The 18,241-nt window shown below is 40.4% G+C and overlaps 1 protein-coding gene across 2 annotated transcripts in view; it reads left to right on the plus strand.

Annotated features, from left to right (window-relative positions):
* LOC142373237 (synaptic vesicle glycoprotein 2C-like) overlaps positions 1-18,241 on the plus strand; it is a 63,562-nt gene that overhangs the window by 19,802 nt on the left and 25,519 nt on the right. For both annotated transcript variants that reach the window (XM_075456403.1, XM_075456404.1), the window contains exons 3-4: positions 14,246-14,426; positions 17,898-18,049. In XM_075456403.1, the coding sequence (XP_075312518.1) occupies positions 14,246-14,426; positions 17,898-18,049 (333 nt within the window). The remainder of the gene's footprint in view (positions 1-14,245; positions 14,427-17,897; positions 18,050-18,241) is intronic.

An 18,241-nucleotide genomic window follows, 5' to 3' on the forward strand; every position in this document is an offset into this window, starting at 1 on the left:
GAGGGAAAGAATAGAAACAATGAGTCATTTTACCAACTCGCTTACGCACCGCATAAATAAAGGATGTGTGTACATTCTCACTAGTGGAGAATAAACCCAAGACAACAGGCTTAATAGGTACCTTTAGCACAGGTCAGTGACTCTAAAAAATTGTTAGGAATAATAGCAGTAATGAGGACCATAATACAGAGATCTTTAGTTCAAACTGTAGGTTGCGACTTAAAGTATGAGCATTAAAGAACTTGTTATCTGAACTACAAGTGTACAAATCACAGCCTCAAGTCTTCTTGATAATGAACCTACAAGCTTGACACATTTACCTTTAGACTTTTCTTCAGCTTCATCTCGCCAGAATTGTTCATTTTCACCCAGTTTGGATGGGAAGCATTAGTTTATGTCTTCCTACTGAGTTCACATCCAGATTCCACTGCGGGTCTCTGATTAGAGTTTTCCCAAAGCTGCTGCTGTATTTCAGTACACCCGTTACGTTTTGTGTAATCCTGCTCACAAACAGACGAGAGACGAGCAAACATACAACACCAATCATATCATCTCGTTGTCATATGTGCGTGTCTTTAAAAATATATCTCCACTGGGTAATTCAAGGAGTGAAAATGATCCAATACCTGTTACATCTTTTACCGTACATGATACATGATAATTAATTAATCTATTACCAAGCGTTATGAGGATATCTTTCCCTAATCTGCTGCATGTACTATCTTGTTCCTGTTAATTTAATCTAAAAGGTGAGATGGTATCCAGATATCGGATGTTCCGATGTGTTTTTTTTTCCTTCTTTTGTCTGCCCCCCCTCTGTTACCCTCACACTGTAATCCCTTTATTACACCATCTTAATGCCTCTCTGTGTCTCATAGCCATGATGGTGATGTGAAGATATGGGCTAGAGTTAATCTCTGCAGTATTGTGCTTCACTGCAGTTTAGCCATGGTAGACTGGCTCACGTACCTCCCCAGAGGAAAAGGGGGAGATGGAGAGTGCTGCTTTCCTATTAAAGCCCTCCCCCCTTCCCTTTTTTTCTCCTCCATCACATATGGCTTGAATTTGTCTGTGGGGGTGTTTAGCTGCCTCACTGGCACTGTTTTGAGGGTGTTTGGTGAAATATGTACCTGCTCGGATGAAGCAATGCTGCAGGTGTAGCGGGGAGTGAAGAATGTCTGAATCGGTAACAGCTTTGTGAAACTGATGCGGAGATTTCTAAGGTGAAACAGCTTTGTGTGTAGCAGTTACTTTACACGTACGATCACAAACGCAACTGACAGGTGAAGTTAATCAATGCAATGCAGCGATAAATAGGCTCGGCTGCAGCTCGAGGGTAGCTAATTAAAACCCTGGGACGAGATTATTTGCCATCATCTCTCTCAGAGCAAAGCACTACCTGCTGATCTATTCACCCATTTCCTTTCAGAAAGTTTACAGATCTGGCCATGTTTTATTCGCTGGAAGCAGAAACAGAAACAGTCATTCATATGACCACTCGTTTTTGTAACGAATGTAACACATTTGCTGCTCCAGAACTAATTCAGACAAAATGACCTCACTCGAGCACAAAAAATATGGAAATTTGAGGAAGAAATTTTTCTTCAGATTTTGCCATCGATATCAAACTTTTCTAATCTTTCCCAACTTTAAAATTCACATAAAAAACGTTGAAGTCAGGTTTCCGACTCCTGAAGCATAATCAAGCCAGTAAAGAGATATAGTCTTAGTAGTATAGTATTAGGTCTAGTATAGTATTTCATCCCAGTTTGACCATCTGCAACACATCACCTGGGGGGGCTGCAGACGAGTGCTCAAACCGCTCAGACTTGCTCCTTTTGCTTGGAAATGCAGGAATTCTACTCTGAGCACCTCCCTCTGATTGCTTTGGCCTTCGTCTTATTTCTCAGCACAATGGTAGCAAAGTCCCTAACTATTACAGATACAGCATTAATCCACCTGTAAGTCTCTTTGTCCGCTTTTACAACACATATGAAAAAGACAAACTTAAAACTCCATTTGAGGCCACAACTCATGGCCAAGCTGGACCAAGACCAACAGATCTCTTCTCTGACCAAGAGGTTAGAGAAGATCTGTTGGTAGATGGATACAAATGATGCTCTGGGCAGATTTAATCGCCCGCTGAAGAACCTTCCTGTTTTTTGCCAGGTACCTATCTTCCCAGTTTGTAATATTTCTTTTGATGTTCTTAACTGCTCCTCTATAGAAGTTTGCAAAAGCTTCGCATGGAGTTTAGTTATCTTTTAGTCTCCTAGGATGCTTAGTTGTAAGACGATAGAGTTTTTATTTTTTTCCTGATATTGATTCCCAGGTAACTCAAAGTATTAATCTGCTCCACCATAGCTCCACTGATGAAAAGGGATTTTGTGTCTTAGCCATCTGTTTTTCTGGCTTTATTGGATTTGAGCAGAAGATTGTTCTCTTTGCACCACACTGGAATATAATTTTTTTTGTTGTGATATAAATTGTTTGGAATTTGACCGATAATGCTTATGGAGTACAGAAAACCCAAGATGTGACTGCCAGTCCAAACGTCCTCAGGTCTGTTTTGTGAGTAAGTCTAGTATGCAGGGTGTGTAGAATGTGATCCTCGAGACCTGACAGCTTAGTTTGTAGAGCTGAAATCAACAAAGCACATTCATCTTTTACTCGCAATCTGTGTGGAGACAGGGTGGAAGCAGCAGATAAAGCATTTTCTGTGGTTCTGTTGGCTCTGAAAGCATCCAGGCTGGCTGGGTAGTTGTCTCTGATGGTCTGCAAAACCAGTTTCTCAGAGCGCAGCAGTCATTTAGACTGGACACTGCAGACCTTTTAGGTACAGGGATGATAGTGGCTGTCATTACATTACAATACATTACGATCATTTTGCAGACGCTTTTATCCAAAGCGACTTACAATAAGTGTGTTCCACATCGGTGCGCAAAAGAACTTCAGGTCACAAGAAATCATAAGTGCATTTCATTCCAAAACCGGCTAAGAGCATAACTAGTGCTAGAGTAAGTGCAATAAGTTAGGTACCCAGACAAGTTAGGTGCCTGTCAAATTGGGAACACACTCCTGTGACACTGATATGTTGAAGAAATTTTGACCTGTTGGTGATGCCACAGGAAAAGTCTGAATATCATTAAAGTCAAGCCATGAAAATGTTTTTATATTATATAAGATATGTAGTCTGAACCAAAAAGGTGGACCAACTAATAAGTTTACATGTGCAGCTAAGATGAGCTGCAGTTAGTTCAACAATTGGGCCATTTAATAGGTCTAGTCTCTTAATCCCAGTTTTCAAAAAAAGGAGGGGATCAATTGATTGACTGACGTACGTCCAAGGCCACTACGATAGATGATGATGTGCCCTCTTTAAGTAGTCTTGCTGCCTCCTTTTTCTAACTACTATTTTCGGTTCTTCATGTTACAATTTATTTCCCTTTTTTGGATTAACAAATGATTCCCTTCAATTCTATTCAAGCTCTGCACATCTCTTCATTGAATGAGATGCACACCGACTCTTGCTACCGGCTTCTTCTGTTACTATCGAGTCACCATCGAATATTTGACTCTCAACTACATTATCTGTGTGTGTGTTGATCCGACTTTGAGAAAATTCAGTCCAGTACGATAAACAAAGACAAGTTTACAAGTACTGCATTTTAAAAGTCAAGTTTTAGCTGGACAAAGGGAGCTTTTTCTAAGGTCATGGAAACACACAGAGATTTTGCTGGTGTTGTTAAAAAGTGTATTGTTAACAATAATATATCCTGTCGTGGTCTATGAATTGTTGTGTGCTGATTTTGAGTTTGTCTTTTGATTTCTTGGATTCCCTGTGTTCTGAGTTTTGTGTTTGTCATCGGTTTACTTCTCGCTCTTTCGTCACCTCACATCCTGTTTTATTTTGAAGGGTTTGCTGGTTAGCTACCTTCCTGTGTCATACCTGGTCAATGATTGCTTCACCTGCACCTTGTTTTTAACCCTCTGGGGTCTGAACCGTAATGACATCATGCGATCAGATCACGCCGGCCCGATCATAGACCTCAGAGGGTTAATCACCTCTTGTGTGCCAGATCATTGTCAGTGCTAATATCTTGTCTGAGCGTCCCCTGTTGGTCAGTCCTGCTTTCTCCAGGGTTTTGTTTATTGTTGATTTCACTGATCCTGCCTTGGCAGTTTTTTAGCTTTTCATAAAGTTTTAGTTTCGACACCATCCTGCTTTCAGCCTGTTTGGTCCTTTCCATTCCATCATTTATCCTCATTGAAAAAGAAAAAGAAAACAAAAATGGCAATATATTTTTTTAGCATCTGGTTTCTTTTTTGTAACATCAAATTGACAAAAACAATACAAACACTACGTGTAGAATGAACAGGTTTTGCTTTTGTGTCGACGGTTTAAAATTTGTACTCCCACTCAAAGAACCTTCAGACATAATCGTTCGTTTGTCAGCATATTCAAAATTCCTGGCATCTAAAGTCAAATATGTGTAATGTTCCTTTGATGAGAACAAATGCTCTGTTTGAAGGGAAAAAGAAACAGCAAAAAAAAGATACGTCAGTTTCAGTTCACTGAGTTACCGCTTCCGGGTACTTGCTCTGAAACTGAACACAAAATAACTAACTCATCCTGAACACATCTTGAGCACTGCGGTCCAGTTATTAAACTTTATATGTAGTTTATAGATCCGTTTGACTCAAGGTGTGAGTCAGGTAACAATTTTCCACTGATTTCTTAGAATTATAGGGCATAGACTGTGGATAAATGCCGTGGATGAACTCCTTCACTGAGTCCGATTTGAAAACAAATCAGCAGGTGTTGATGTAATTAATATCTGAGGACTGTGCTGTGCCCACAGGGGTTTTCTCCTCCTCCTTCCTTACCGCCCCTTGTCTGTCTCATCCCTCACCTACCCATCAGTCACATATGTTCCTCTGGGAATTGCTTTATCTGTTGAAGTCCTCAAGGGCTTCCTTAAAGTCCTGAATGTTTCCATTGAGGAAATAAGCGCTCGATTTGACTGAGATGACGGCTGTCTGTCTGCCTGGGCGCTCCTCTCATCCATGCCAGGACACTGCATGGCGGCGAGGAGAGAAAACAGAGCGGAAACTAAAGTGTCATGAGAGAATTACAATCACACATAAGAGCTAATTACTGAGGAAAAACGCAGCATGTGTAGAGACTGCTGAAGACAAGTTGGCTGAAATAATCCTTCTAGTCATAGAGAAAAGCTGCACATTGCACCATTCAAAGTAGCACAGACACTGTCTGTTGTTGCTTGAGAAGAAGATTAAGACCACCATTATCCTTTTCTCTTCCTGTCAGCGTTTAAGTGTATATGAATTTACCGGAGCTTGAGCCTCACTGATTTCATGGCTGGTCTTTGACAATTGTTCCTTGAAGGCAGTGTTTCTGGTGCTCTCTTGACCCCTCATGAGTGTGTTGCACAGCTAAAGCTTTCCTTACTTTGAGCTTAATTTACTTCTCACTTCTGTCCTTCTATAGAAGCAGTTTCCTTTGGATGAGCCAACAGGGATATTGAAGGGAAATTCCCATATTTTTCAATCTTCACTCCCTTTTTCATATATTTTTGTTCTCAACCTATAAAGCAACTCGAATCACGACATAAAATCATTTAAGAAGTTAAGCCATTAGCTTTTGTTATAGATGGCTGACTTTGGCTTCATGTCTGTTAAGATTTTTTAGAAATTGAAATGTTCAGTGTGCTTAGAAAATGGTAGTGGGACATGTTGCTTCAGGCCTGAAAGGTAAAACGACACAGATTTTTCTTCAGGTCACAATGGGTTAAACAGCTGAAAAAGTCCTTGCTTTTAAACACTGAAATGTAAAACGTCAAAAGATTGATACTTCTTTGCAAATTGTTAAAGGTTAGCATGAATATATATGGTTTGCTTTAGATGTTAAAAATGCATGTTGCTGATCTTCAGCAATTCAGCCTAGCAATATGTTGCCATCTCACAATTTACAACCATCAACTATGAAACTACTAAGTTTTGGCGATGTGGACAAATGTACATATTGCTTGTTATCTGATGAGACTGGGCAGTAATTGTAGACAACAGTTCATAATTGTGAGATTGCATTTTTTTCGGCAACTGGGCACAACCCAGTTGCATCATGTGACAGGAACGGTAACAATGAGTATAAAACTTTGTGCAATGCAGATTTTTTCTGATCTTAAACATGTATTTATTAACATCTAAACCTAAAGGCCCTGTCACACTGTTGCGTATGAGAGAAGCGTGCGAGTTGCGTATGAAAATTAATAATATAATTTTCATACGCACGAAAAGTCCTTGAAAATAAAGAATGACTAGCGTATGAGTAGCATATGAACTGCGCATGCCCAGCGTACGCGCCTATATCAGCAGCCTTTCCACATTGCTCCATTATTGCAGTAGACGACGCACTATCAACATCTCTCGAGACATTCATCTCGATCATGCCTCCCAAGAAGCAATCGTCGTTTCCTGGGCCGAGGAAAAGGCAAAAAACACAAGAATCATTCTCACCCAAACCTGCTGAAATGCCTGATGCACCTGCGGCTGATGAGTTACATGCTTCTGAGCGATCAAGATCCCCAACTCCTCCTCCTGACCGCTCCCGTGAATCGTCGGTTGCCTGCCGCCTCCAGCTCCGCCAGACGGGCGGAGATGGAGGCGGCAGACGGGCGGAGGCTATAAATACGCTAGCTGTACGGTACACTTTCATGCCAACATATGGCAATTTATGTCCAGCGTTCTCGACCTATCAGTAACGTACCTATATCGTACCTCTAGCGTATTCAGCGTATGCCAAGCGTATGCTTAGCATATTAACCATACGCACAAAAGTTTTGAGCATGTTCAAAAATTTATTTCTGCCTCAGCGTATGCCAACGTATGCCAACGTATGCCAGCGTGCTTGAAACGTATACAACCTATGCCTAACGTTCCCCTGGCGTATGTCAGCGTATACCAGCGTATGAGTGATAATTTTCATACGCAACTCATATGCTTCTCTCATACGCAACAGTGTGACAGGGCCATAAGCACGCATATTAATTCTAAACTGGTTATTTATTCTTAACTCTTACTAACCACAACCATTAGCTGGTGGGAGTGAAGTAGAAAAGTAGGAAATCATGAGAGTAGAAAAGTGAACTGACTAAGGTAGTGAAAGACAGGGTGTTATCCAGCAATCTTGGAAAGGGTATAGGACTTATATCACCCACTACCTCAACCATGGCATTGACATCATCCATCCATCCATCCATCCATCCATCCATCCATCCATCCATCCATCCATCCATCCATCCATCCATCCATCCATCCATCCATCCATCCATCCATCTATCCAACCAGCTATACCTCTTCCCCAACAACACTCCTGTGCTCCTCCTGGGGAATCCTGAGGCCCTCCCTGGCCAAAAAGCATATATAATCCCTCCAGCATCTTCTAGGTCTGCCCTGGGTGTCATGAGTCACTTGGTTGTGGTGCGTTCTGAGTTCTAGGCGGGGCGGAGCAGGCCTCCAGGAAGTACAGGCAGAGTCTGGCCTGCTCCTGTCTGCACACCTGTTGTCCACCTGCCTCCATTACTGGCTGGCTTTTTAAGGAGCAGCAGGAGTTCCAATCTCTGCCAGATTGTCTCACAGTTACCTGTGGTGTTGCTCTTGCTTTGTGGACTTCCAGTCTCCCCTATTACTCTTTTGCGCCTGTCTGCCTGCCTTTCTACCTCCCTGCCTGCCTTCCTGCCTGCCAGCCACACAACTATTCCTGATCAGTCACACCACAGCCTTGGACTACCCCATCCCTCAGTGCACTCCGTCTGGATCTCTCTGTAAGCCACTACATTCTAAGTTTGATTTCCACAGAACCCCTGAACCGCCTTTGTTGACACTCTGTTTCTCCCCAGTGAGCACCTGGGTCCCATTTCACAAAGCAGGTTAAACAAAGAGTCTTTTCCTGAACTCTGAGTTGATCTACTCTGAGATAGAAAACTCTGAGTTTTCGGTTCCAGAAACGCTGATTTGAGTGAGTTTAATCAACTCTGAGTAGTTTCACCTTGAGTTTAGCGCGTGCACCACAACTTTAAAAAGCCAGCATCAATGGAGCCTCGATTCGAGGAGGGGCTACGTTTTTCACCAACCTCGAATTGGAAATCTTAATGTGCTCATACGGCGAGTTTCAACACGTTTTTAGAAAGAAGTGCAACACTGCTGCAGCTGCAGAAGCGTAACTTTAAATGTAGTCCTTTGCAATCACAATAATATTACAGGAGAAAACTGCTTGAATGGTAACCCATTCATTTATTTCATTTAGGTGCAATCCCGCGGGGGAGAAGCACACTTGTAGAATAATTGTCTGTAAATGCTAAAACATCTATGTCTGATAACCATCTCCCGACGAATATTTAATTCTCTGCGCAATAATGCTGCACCTTCATCCACAGGATCGTTGTCAAACGGACATGCCATGTTCGTAGAAAAAGTCACCTCCTACTGTGCCTAAAGGACTTCTAGAAGTAGAAGAACTCGCTCTGCTGACTGAATGAATGAGGAAATTAAATGGCGTGTGTGGCTGAAAGAGGGCGGAGACAGAGAGAAACTCGAGGTTCATTGAGAAAAACCTGGTCCCGACCAGGTTAGGTTCATAGAGTCTGTTACTACGGTAACTGACCGAGAGCTTAAGTTACCTCTCTTTGTGAAAAAGACTAGAGTTACCCCTCTTTCTCTGGTTTGAGTTACCTCTCTTTGTGAAACGGAAAACTCAGAGTTTCCCTCATTTCAGGGTCAATCAACTCAGAGTTTTCACTAAACCTGCTTCGTGAAACGGACCTCTGAACTGGATACAAACCTCTTTCGACACACATGTCAGCCACTCCTCTTAATAAACTGTTTTTTGATCTTCCCACTCAGTCCCAATCTGCATTTGGGTTCTTTTGTGTGAACGGCCCTTTTCGGGCGTGACACTGGGGCCTCCTCCCCGGTTGAACGTGCCAATAAACCTGGAGATATCATCATTTTGCAAACATTAACATGTGGAAATTTCATTAGAAGCGTGACAGGAGCTCTATTAGGCAGCAAGATCTTACTCCTAACTTGCAGGACTAAGTGTGCCATCTAGACCCAAGAGGACCGAAGAGGGGGCTGTGCTATGTAGCAGTGCCGACAGTGTACAGGATGCCCTTCAATAAAAGGTTTTAAGCCAGGATGCTGTTATTTTTAAACCAAGCCTTGGTTTTCACATCCACTCTATATGATGGAAGACTAAATCTGTGAAGATGCGAAGTATTGCTAGTACAAACTGACCAGGATAAATATAGATGCCTGTTTTTTTTTTTACATTTTTCCCTGTACCTGTGCTTTTAACTGACCTTTGCTGATTAACATAAAACCCCCTAAGGGTCTGACCTGAGTTTGAACCCTGCAGGAAATGACAAATCCAATCTCAAAAGCATTTATACTGCGTCTCAGATGCATCATCACCTCCATCACCCACCCCCTTTATTACACATACAAACGCCGAGCGGAGCCATAAAACAAAGGCGGTGTTGCTCCCAGATAGCATCACCTTTAGTACAAGCATTCAAATGTTGCTACATAAATCAGAGGATGTCACTTTCTTTGTGCAGAATGCAGCAGTTTGATATTCGTAAGTCAGCTGTAGCGTAGCCTCCTCTTCATGTCCTGCTGCCTATAGGAGAGCCTCGACTACTGCAGCAGCACTGCAAAGATCCAGTGGCTGTCACCTGTAATGAATCACTTGCTCTCAGCATCATGTCTGCGCAGTGTGATAAGACCCTCCACTTTCAGCATATCTGTCCCATCACCACAAACGCAGCGAGGGGGAAAAAAAAGACAATGCTTGCTTTCCTCTGACAGCTTTCTTTGTGGCGCTTGATGCCTCATCAAACAATTGCATCTTCACTTCCACACGCATTAGCATTTTTATTAGCACATACAGTCTGAAGTAGACTGTTTATTGGCTGGACAACTCTCACCCCAGTCCACGACCGCCGGTTCTGCTGGATAGTAGGAAGAGAAATTAACCCACCTTACTTCGAATAGGCCGCTAAAGGTACAAATTCCCAAAATTAGAAACACAACCGCGAGGTCAACCACTGTGCCATATCATCCATTTCTGCAGACAGATCCTTTCTTTTATAGACAATCAAACTGGATTCACGCCTGAAGAGCTTTAAATTTAAAGGGAGATTAAATGCGGGGTCCTACAAGCCTTGGTGTTGTTTTATTTAATCTATTAATGACATTTGTGTCCAAAATATTAGTCAAGTCAAGTCAAATTTATTTGTATGGCACATTTCATGTACAAAACAATTCAAAGTGCTTTACATCAAATAAAAGCATTGTTGCGGGGAGTGGAAGAAGCATTAAGAATACATAAAAGAATGTAAAAAGAAAGAAATAAAATAATTTAAATTAAATTAAAAAATATTAAAAACAAGCAACAGTCCAGATAAGTTAAAAGATATCGTGCAGATTTCATGCATAGACACATGAGAAAAGAAATGTTTTAACCTGGATTTAAAAATGTCTACATTTGGTGAAAGTTTAATCTCCACTGGCAGTTTGTTCCACTTGTTTGCAGCATAACAGCTAAATGCTGCTTCTCCATGTTTAGTCTGGACTCTGGACTGGACCAGCTGACCTGAGTCCTTGGATCTCAGAGCTCTGCTAGGTTTATATTCTCTGAACATATCACAGATGTATTTTGGGCCTAAACCGTTCTGGGATTTGTAAACCATCAGCAGGCTTTTAAAATCTATTCTGTGACTGACTGGAAGCCAGTGTAAAGATTTTAAAACTGGTGTGATGTGTTCAGATCTCTTAGTCCGGGTTAAAACTCTAGCAGCAGCGTTCTGGATGAGCTGCAGATGTTTAATGCTCTTTTTGGGAAGTCCAGCTACAGTTTCTTCTGTTCACAGATGGTACAAACATTTTTTAATCTGGCTAATTTAATGATTACTGACTCTATGGTTATGTAAAATGTCTGAAATTTAGAAGTGCTTTAATGAGATACTTTCTTTAAATTTGATTAAAACTAAATCTGGAAAAAAAGAGAATTATGATGTACTCACAGTAGTTATAGATGGGGTTTCGTCTGACCGGGTATTTAAAGTAACATTTTTAGGGGTTAACCTGGATCACAAACTCAACTGGAAACCTCATATAGAATATGGTCTATAATGCAAAAAAATGTGTGAAAGCGTTGCAGTTTTTGAAAAAGGCAAAGAATATTTTTTTCTAATTTTGTTTTGTACCGTTTACTTATTCTTATCTTTTTGGGTTTACTACATAGAGATGCAGGATAGTTCATATACAGTATGACTAATACTAAACCTGTGTATGTATCACCGAAAAAAGCTGTATGATTTTTACACACGGGGGTTAGTTATAGTATATCCTTCAAAAAAGGCAGACAACTTTATTTACAGTACCAGGTTTCTTTAGAAGTTGCAGGCTTTTTTTCTGATAATAATATTCTATTATTCTATATTCTATAATATTTGATATTGACAGTTATATGATATTGAAATAATTAAATGAAACACTTATGAGAGTATCATGATTTGATTTATGCCAGTTAAATCAAAACATTATTGATGACAAACTGGGATTTTTGTACAGTTTTAACACTTTCTTTGGTTTTTATTTGGAGTGTAATTCAATGACATAAAGAAAATTAGAACAAAATCAATTCTAAAAAAAAAACACGGTGAATTAGTTCATAGCAAAATCTTTTTTTTTTAAGTTTTCGAGATATATGCTGGTTCATACATCTTCTAAAAATGCCTTTTGACCAAACTGAGTACACACCATTCAGACCAACTACAGGGAAGTTTCATCCATTGAAGAAAAATGCATTTCACTACGTTAATCGCTTAAGGGTTTACGATACAGAAATTACTCAGTTACTTTGAATTAAAAGCATCAGTTAAACAAAACATTAAAAAGAGCACAATGATTTCCTTAATTAATTATACGAAAGCGGTAAAAACTTCCTTTTTCCGTCTCAGGCATTCAAAGTATGACACGAATGCCTTTTCCCTTGCCGTTGAGTATGTTCTCTTTGTGTAATCTGTGGAAATATATTCAAACTCGGTTGGCTATTTGTATTTTGTCACGTTAAGATGAAGAAAGCAGCAGGTTATTTTTAGATTATCAAACATTTCCTCTTTCTCTTCCTTATGCAGTCATAGATTGCGTATAGTTTGTTACAGTGAGTTACTGTGTATTTGTGAAACCAAGATTTAAAATGTACACACTGAAATGAATAAATCAGATGAAAGGATTATATCACAAAAAAATGGGTTTTTGCCAGTAATTACGAAAGGCATATCAATTTACCTTGTTAGATATCAATCAATATATCAATTAAAATGCAGACTGAAACTCGTGTAGCATTTTGTGATGTGGTGCAAAATGTTTATCTGAAACTGATCGTGCCTGTCCTGGACAGTGGAACTGATCTTAACTCAGACATATTGAGCATCATTAGAGAGGTGGTGGAATACCAAACACCTGGTGCGGTCAAAACAAAGTCAAGCTGATCTACAGTGCTGTGAAGTGGACGCTCGGTCCGGTGTGTTGTAGTGCCCCTAGCCAAGTTCAGCTGATCGATCGCTGCTGTGCTATTTATATAGACTTACACTTTATACAACCTGTCGGTGTTCTGTCAATAGCTGGAAATAACAGAGCCACCTTCCACAGCTCACTTCCTCCACTGAGGAACTTGGAAAGTCCCAGTTAATGCTTAAGGTGATCTTTAGCAGGCTACTGCATTATGAGGACACCCATACCTGCAATGTCACAAGTTTTCAGAGAATTATCACCCGACTCTGCAGCTCCTCTGCTCTTTTCACGCTTTGTTTTTATGCTCACAACTGTGCAGCAGTGACAAACCCCCACACTCTGCACTATCTGCCCAGCACCAAATAACTGAGTCACTGTCTACAGCAGTTGCAGATGATCCATCAATCTCAGAATCAGATATTACCACTGGGGGATTATAAACACCGAAACAAAGAAAAAAGTTGTGCTTCTAGAGTAAATGCTCTGCTTTTCAATGCCAGACTGACCTTGTAAAGAAGAAGGATTTTTGTGAGATCGTAATTGGTGAAAGGTGACCGTTTGGTCACTGTTTCTGGGGCGTTTTTGCTTGTGTCGGCGGTCAATATGGTTCTGTTTGGAAAGATCTGATTGGTGAATACTCACCTATGAACGAGGATAGGATGATGGACGGATGGCTCATCCGTTCGTTAGCCAAGAATATTTTAAAATAATTTTCAAATATCTTTAAACTTTCACTTCATTGATGGCTAACGTGTATCCACAGGTAGACTGCTTTTAGTGTGTCACTTCACATCACCTTCATATATGAATATATAGCACATATAGCACATAGCTCAGCAGACTCCTGCGACTGACCCATTCACCACGATTATCTCCATTACATCCAAAAAAAGAAGATAATCTGCCATATAGTGAAGCTTTGGCAAAAGGTGGGCTTCTCTGCACCTTCCCTGCCACTCTCTTCTTTCCCACGCTGTCAAACCTTCCACAGTAATTATGACATCACTTCCTTGGTCCAACGAGCTTCCAGCACTACTAGTTTTCAGGTGAAACTGGACTGAGAAGCGGTTGTACACGTTCTTTATGCACCTAGCACTGTAAATGCACCTGGTTAGAGCTTATTCTGCAGGTGGAAGCTTTATGTCTATATTTGGAAAAAAAAGAAAAAGCTTTATTCAAATAAGGCACATGTGCAGATATATTTAGATCATATTATTTTGATTCAATTTTGTATTGATTATGTGCGTTCGTTGATGATGACTGGATGTAGCATACATGATGAGTTTTAAGTGTGTAGTTGGCTAAAGTAACGGTCAGATTTGAGTAACTTGGCATTTCTTTCACATTACAAACTTTGTGAAAAAACACTTAGATAGCTAGAATTGATTAAAACATTTGAATGTTATTTCTCAATCGAAATGTGCGATGAGTCTGCTTTTGGTTTTAATCCAGCAGTCTCTGAATTTCTTCTTTGAGTTTTGCTTCAGTTAGACTGTCCTGTGGTGCGCGTTGCAGTGCTCATTGTCATCCACTTTCCTGTAACTGTAGAATGTGTTTTATTCACTCAACAGTTTGATTAACAGACAGCTGATTGCAGATATGAAGGTTTCCTGCCTCTTCCTCTCTGTGTCTTCCCTCTCTCCAGGCAGTATAGTCTATCTGGGGATGATGTTTGGAGCCTTTTTTTGGGGCGGTCTGTCAGACAAGGTGGGCCGTAAACAGTGCCTGCTGATATCCCTGTCCGTCAACGCCTTCTTCGCCTTCCTCTCCTCCTTCGTTCAAGGCTACAGTACGTTTCTCTTCTGCCGCATGGTGTCCGGCTTTGGGTGAGTTCACTTAACCTTTTCTCTTCAGAATTTTCCTCCTGTTCATCCTTCCCTCCACAAGATTCTGAAACCCACTCCAAGTATTTCCCCCCTCTGCAGCCTGTGCCCCCCCCGCCGGTTCCCCTGCTGTTTCCCCTCCTCTAAAGTCAAAGCATATGACAAGAGGTTATCGTAACTGCCTGCCATCAGCCCATCCTTATCCCCAGAGTGGGGTGCGGGGGAAGGAATAAAGCAAAACAGAAACGTTTGCAGAAATGAGCCGAGCACAATAAATGAACATCTGTGCATTTTAACGCCATCTATCCTTGATAGATGACATTCCAACGCTGACAACCTGCTCATACAGTATATGAACCTCAAGTTCCAGTGGTGATGACTTAAGTCTGATGACAAAACTCTACAATCAGATGGAGCTTTTGAGGACCTTAAGGTGTTCACGTGACCAACTTAAAGCACGTCACTTCAGCTACAGACAAGTGTCAAAGCAACAGCGTGAAAATCAAGCTGGTGTACTTAAGAGTCCTAAGTTTGATTTGTTTGCAGGATGAGTGAACGTCTCCGTAGAATGCCATCACAACATACAGGTTCAGTCTGTATCAGCTTGCAGCCACTTCTGTTTAATTACAGTCTGTGTTTCAGCCTAGAAAGCAGCTTCAATCTTAATGGCTTTAAATATTTAATTGGTTACTTTTAGTGTTTATGCTGTTTTATGCTAATTTCTCAACCTGTATGCAGAAGCAGGTTTATTGTGTAAGAAGATATTTATGACTGTGCTTATACCTTGAGGAATATGTTTGTGAAAAACGGCCTGAACCAACAGATCTGTGCTGTGTGTATCTCCAGTGGCATTTGTGACAGGGTACCAGCTAACCAAAGGAATGCTGAGATTTCCATCTTGGGAGAAACACAATCTGCCATTGAGTGCTGTTGCCAGTTTGACTAGATGTCGCTTGTTTCATTAAGCTTCTCCTTACCTCATTAACTTTGATACCATAAGCCGTCTCAGCAACCAGGAAAGAAAGGGAGATTCAAAGTGCCATCTGGTCAAATTGCACAGATACAGTTTCTGTAATCTTTTAAATAAGGCTAAAATAGGGAATCTTTTTTTCATTTTTAGAGAAAGGTCATCATATTTCTTTTGTGTAATGTTACTTAGTTTGATCTGAAAGAAATATTCAAATTCAACAACTTTGAAATATCATGTTCTCAGGTTTCCTATCATGTATAATCCCATGAAAACCAGGCCTAGTGTTAATTCATTCCAGCCTGCAACATTCAGATGTGTTGGACTGTGTAATATTGGTATCTCTGTCAAGAAACAAGAAGACTGTGATTGCTCAGACCGTTTCCATGCTCTTCACATTCACACGAAATAGCTCATGGTGCATGGATGCAATCACAGTAGAAATAGAAATGTCACAGTTGGTTGCTTGAGTGAGCCATGTGACATCTAGTTGTGCAGAGTACATCAGGCTTTAAGTTCATGTTATGTCTGCTGTCCATTACATACAGAAGTTTTGATCTTTTGTATATCAAAGCTTAAAATCTTAGTATGAATGAAACTATATAAATTTAAATCATAGTACTGTGCAAAAATCTTGAGCGACTCCTCATTTGTTTGATCTTGCATAGTTCTCCAGGCTTTCTGAATAAAAAAAAAAAAAAATGTTGCCGCTATTTACTCATTTACAATTTAGTCCTTGTACCTGACCGTTTTCGGAAGAATTAATCATTCAAGTAAAAGCACTTAACTCAAGGGATGTACCAGTGTTGTGTCTACACATAACAGACAACTTAGCAAATAATCTATTTAAAATTTTATCTTTAGGCACTTTGTTACCAGCAGCCTGTTACAAAGACACGTCATTTGTTCCCATTTCTTTGGTTTTATCTATGAAAAACACCAAAGAAAACACAGTTTAACAGATAGTGTGTCCTTAAAACATTTGAGGAAACTGGACAAGTGGAGGACAAAAGAAGAAGTGTCAGGCCTAAAACACTATCTACAGCAGATGAACAGTATCTGAAAGTGATGTCCTTAAGAAAGAGGAAAACATCCAACAAAGACCTGACACAGGACCTGAGAGATGCATCTGGACCTTCAGCTGATCCATCTACTGTTGGCCCAAGCCTCCTCAGAAATGGGCTCCATGGAAGGGTGGCTGTCAAGAAGCCGTTCTTAAGGAAGGGAAACAGGGAGAAAAGGCTGAGCTGTGCCAAATGACACAAGAAGTGGACTGAAAATCAGTGGCAGCAGGTCTTATGGAGGGATGAATCCTCCCCAGAGCCCCGACCTCAACATTAATGAAGCAGTGTGGGATCATCCTGACAGAGAACGGAACAAAAGGCAGCCGACATCCAAAGAAGAGCTTTGGGATGTCCTTCAAGAAGACTGGAGAACTATTCCTGAAGACTACTTAAAGAAAGGACAGAAAGCTTGTCAGAGAGGGTTCAGGTTGTTTTGGAGAAAAAAGTCAATCATACCAAATATTGACTTTAAAGCTTTTTGGAATGGTAAAATTCAGTTTTTACCTTTTATGTATTGTATTTACATTCATATTTGGACTTCTTTTATTAAGAGATGGGGGAGTGGGCCAAGACTTATGCATAGTACTGTATTATTGATACTTCTCAGCTACTAATCCTAATACTAAACTAAGAAAACTGGTTGTTGGCTCCTATTTATCATAAGGAAGTCTACATTTCTACATGAAATCCTATAACTGTTGCATGCTACCAGAAAGAAAAGACTGATACTGTACAGATGTAAAAAAAACAACTAATACTTTTATGTTAGAGTAGAAATATATCCTGAGGCAGTTTAGAGAGAATAAGAAGTAGCTTTGTTCTATTTCACAGCTGTTAACCCACAGAAATAACTAAAATCTTTGTCTGTATTTGTATTTTATGTCTCAAGAAAGCAGAAATAAGTTCTGTTTAGCTTTAGTAAAGGCAATGGTATCGTGATAATTATAACACATACTGCAGTCACAGATGGGCCTCTGCTGACTCTTCTGACACCTCACTGAATGTCCAGCTCAGTGCAGCTTTTTCATTAGTGTCATTGGATCAGTGCCGTACTGTGTAATATGAGACAATTTTTCTGCAATGAAGATATTGATTTAAAAGCACAAAAACATTACAGGACAGAGCAAAAGAAGCATCATGGCAGTAATACCCTGCGTGATTCCAAACTAAAGTTAAGAACGAGTAGACAATGTTACTGTTTCACGCAGATAGTCTGAAGAAAAAAAAAATGGAAAAATGTAGTTTCATTTGGAAATCTGCTCTGTGACATGATTTGATTTTTTTTTTTTTTTTTAATTGAGGCTCATTTTCAAAGGGAACAGAACAAAAACTAGAACTGCAAGAATCCTGCTTTTTGTCTATGATCAAATTGAAAGAACATGGTCAAAAGAATTAAATGATATTGAAGGATGTGTAGCTAATTGTGGCAAACCAAATTTGCAGGATTGGTGGAGCCGTGCCGATAGTGTTCTCATACTTTGCGGAAGTTTTGGCCCGAGAGAAGCGAGGCGAGCATCTGAGCTGGCTGTGCATGTTCTGGATGATTGGAGGAATTTACGCCTCAGCCATGGCCTGGGCCATTATCCCACACTATGGTGAGTTACCGCTCTGGCTTAATGTAGCAGTCATATCTATGCAACTTTGAGACATGAGAGCCAAACGTACTTTCTAAATTCCAAACGGTGACCTTGCCCTCGATTCGGAAGACTCAGTATCTGAATTTTGGATTAAAACCTGAACTACATAATATTTTCCCTTTAAATATGTTGAAAGTCTTTTCTATTAAA

This window comes from Odontesthes bonariensis, chromosome 22, assembly GCF_027942865.1.
Source record: "Odontesthes bonariensis isolate fOdoBon6 chromosome 22, fOdoBon6.hap1, whole genome shotgun sequence".
Classification (NCBI taxonomy): Eukaryota; Metazoa; Chordata; class Actinopteri; order Atheriniformes; family Atherinopsidae; genus Odontesthes; species Odontesthes bonariensis.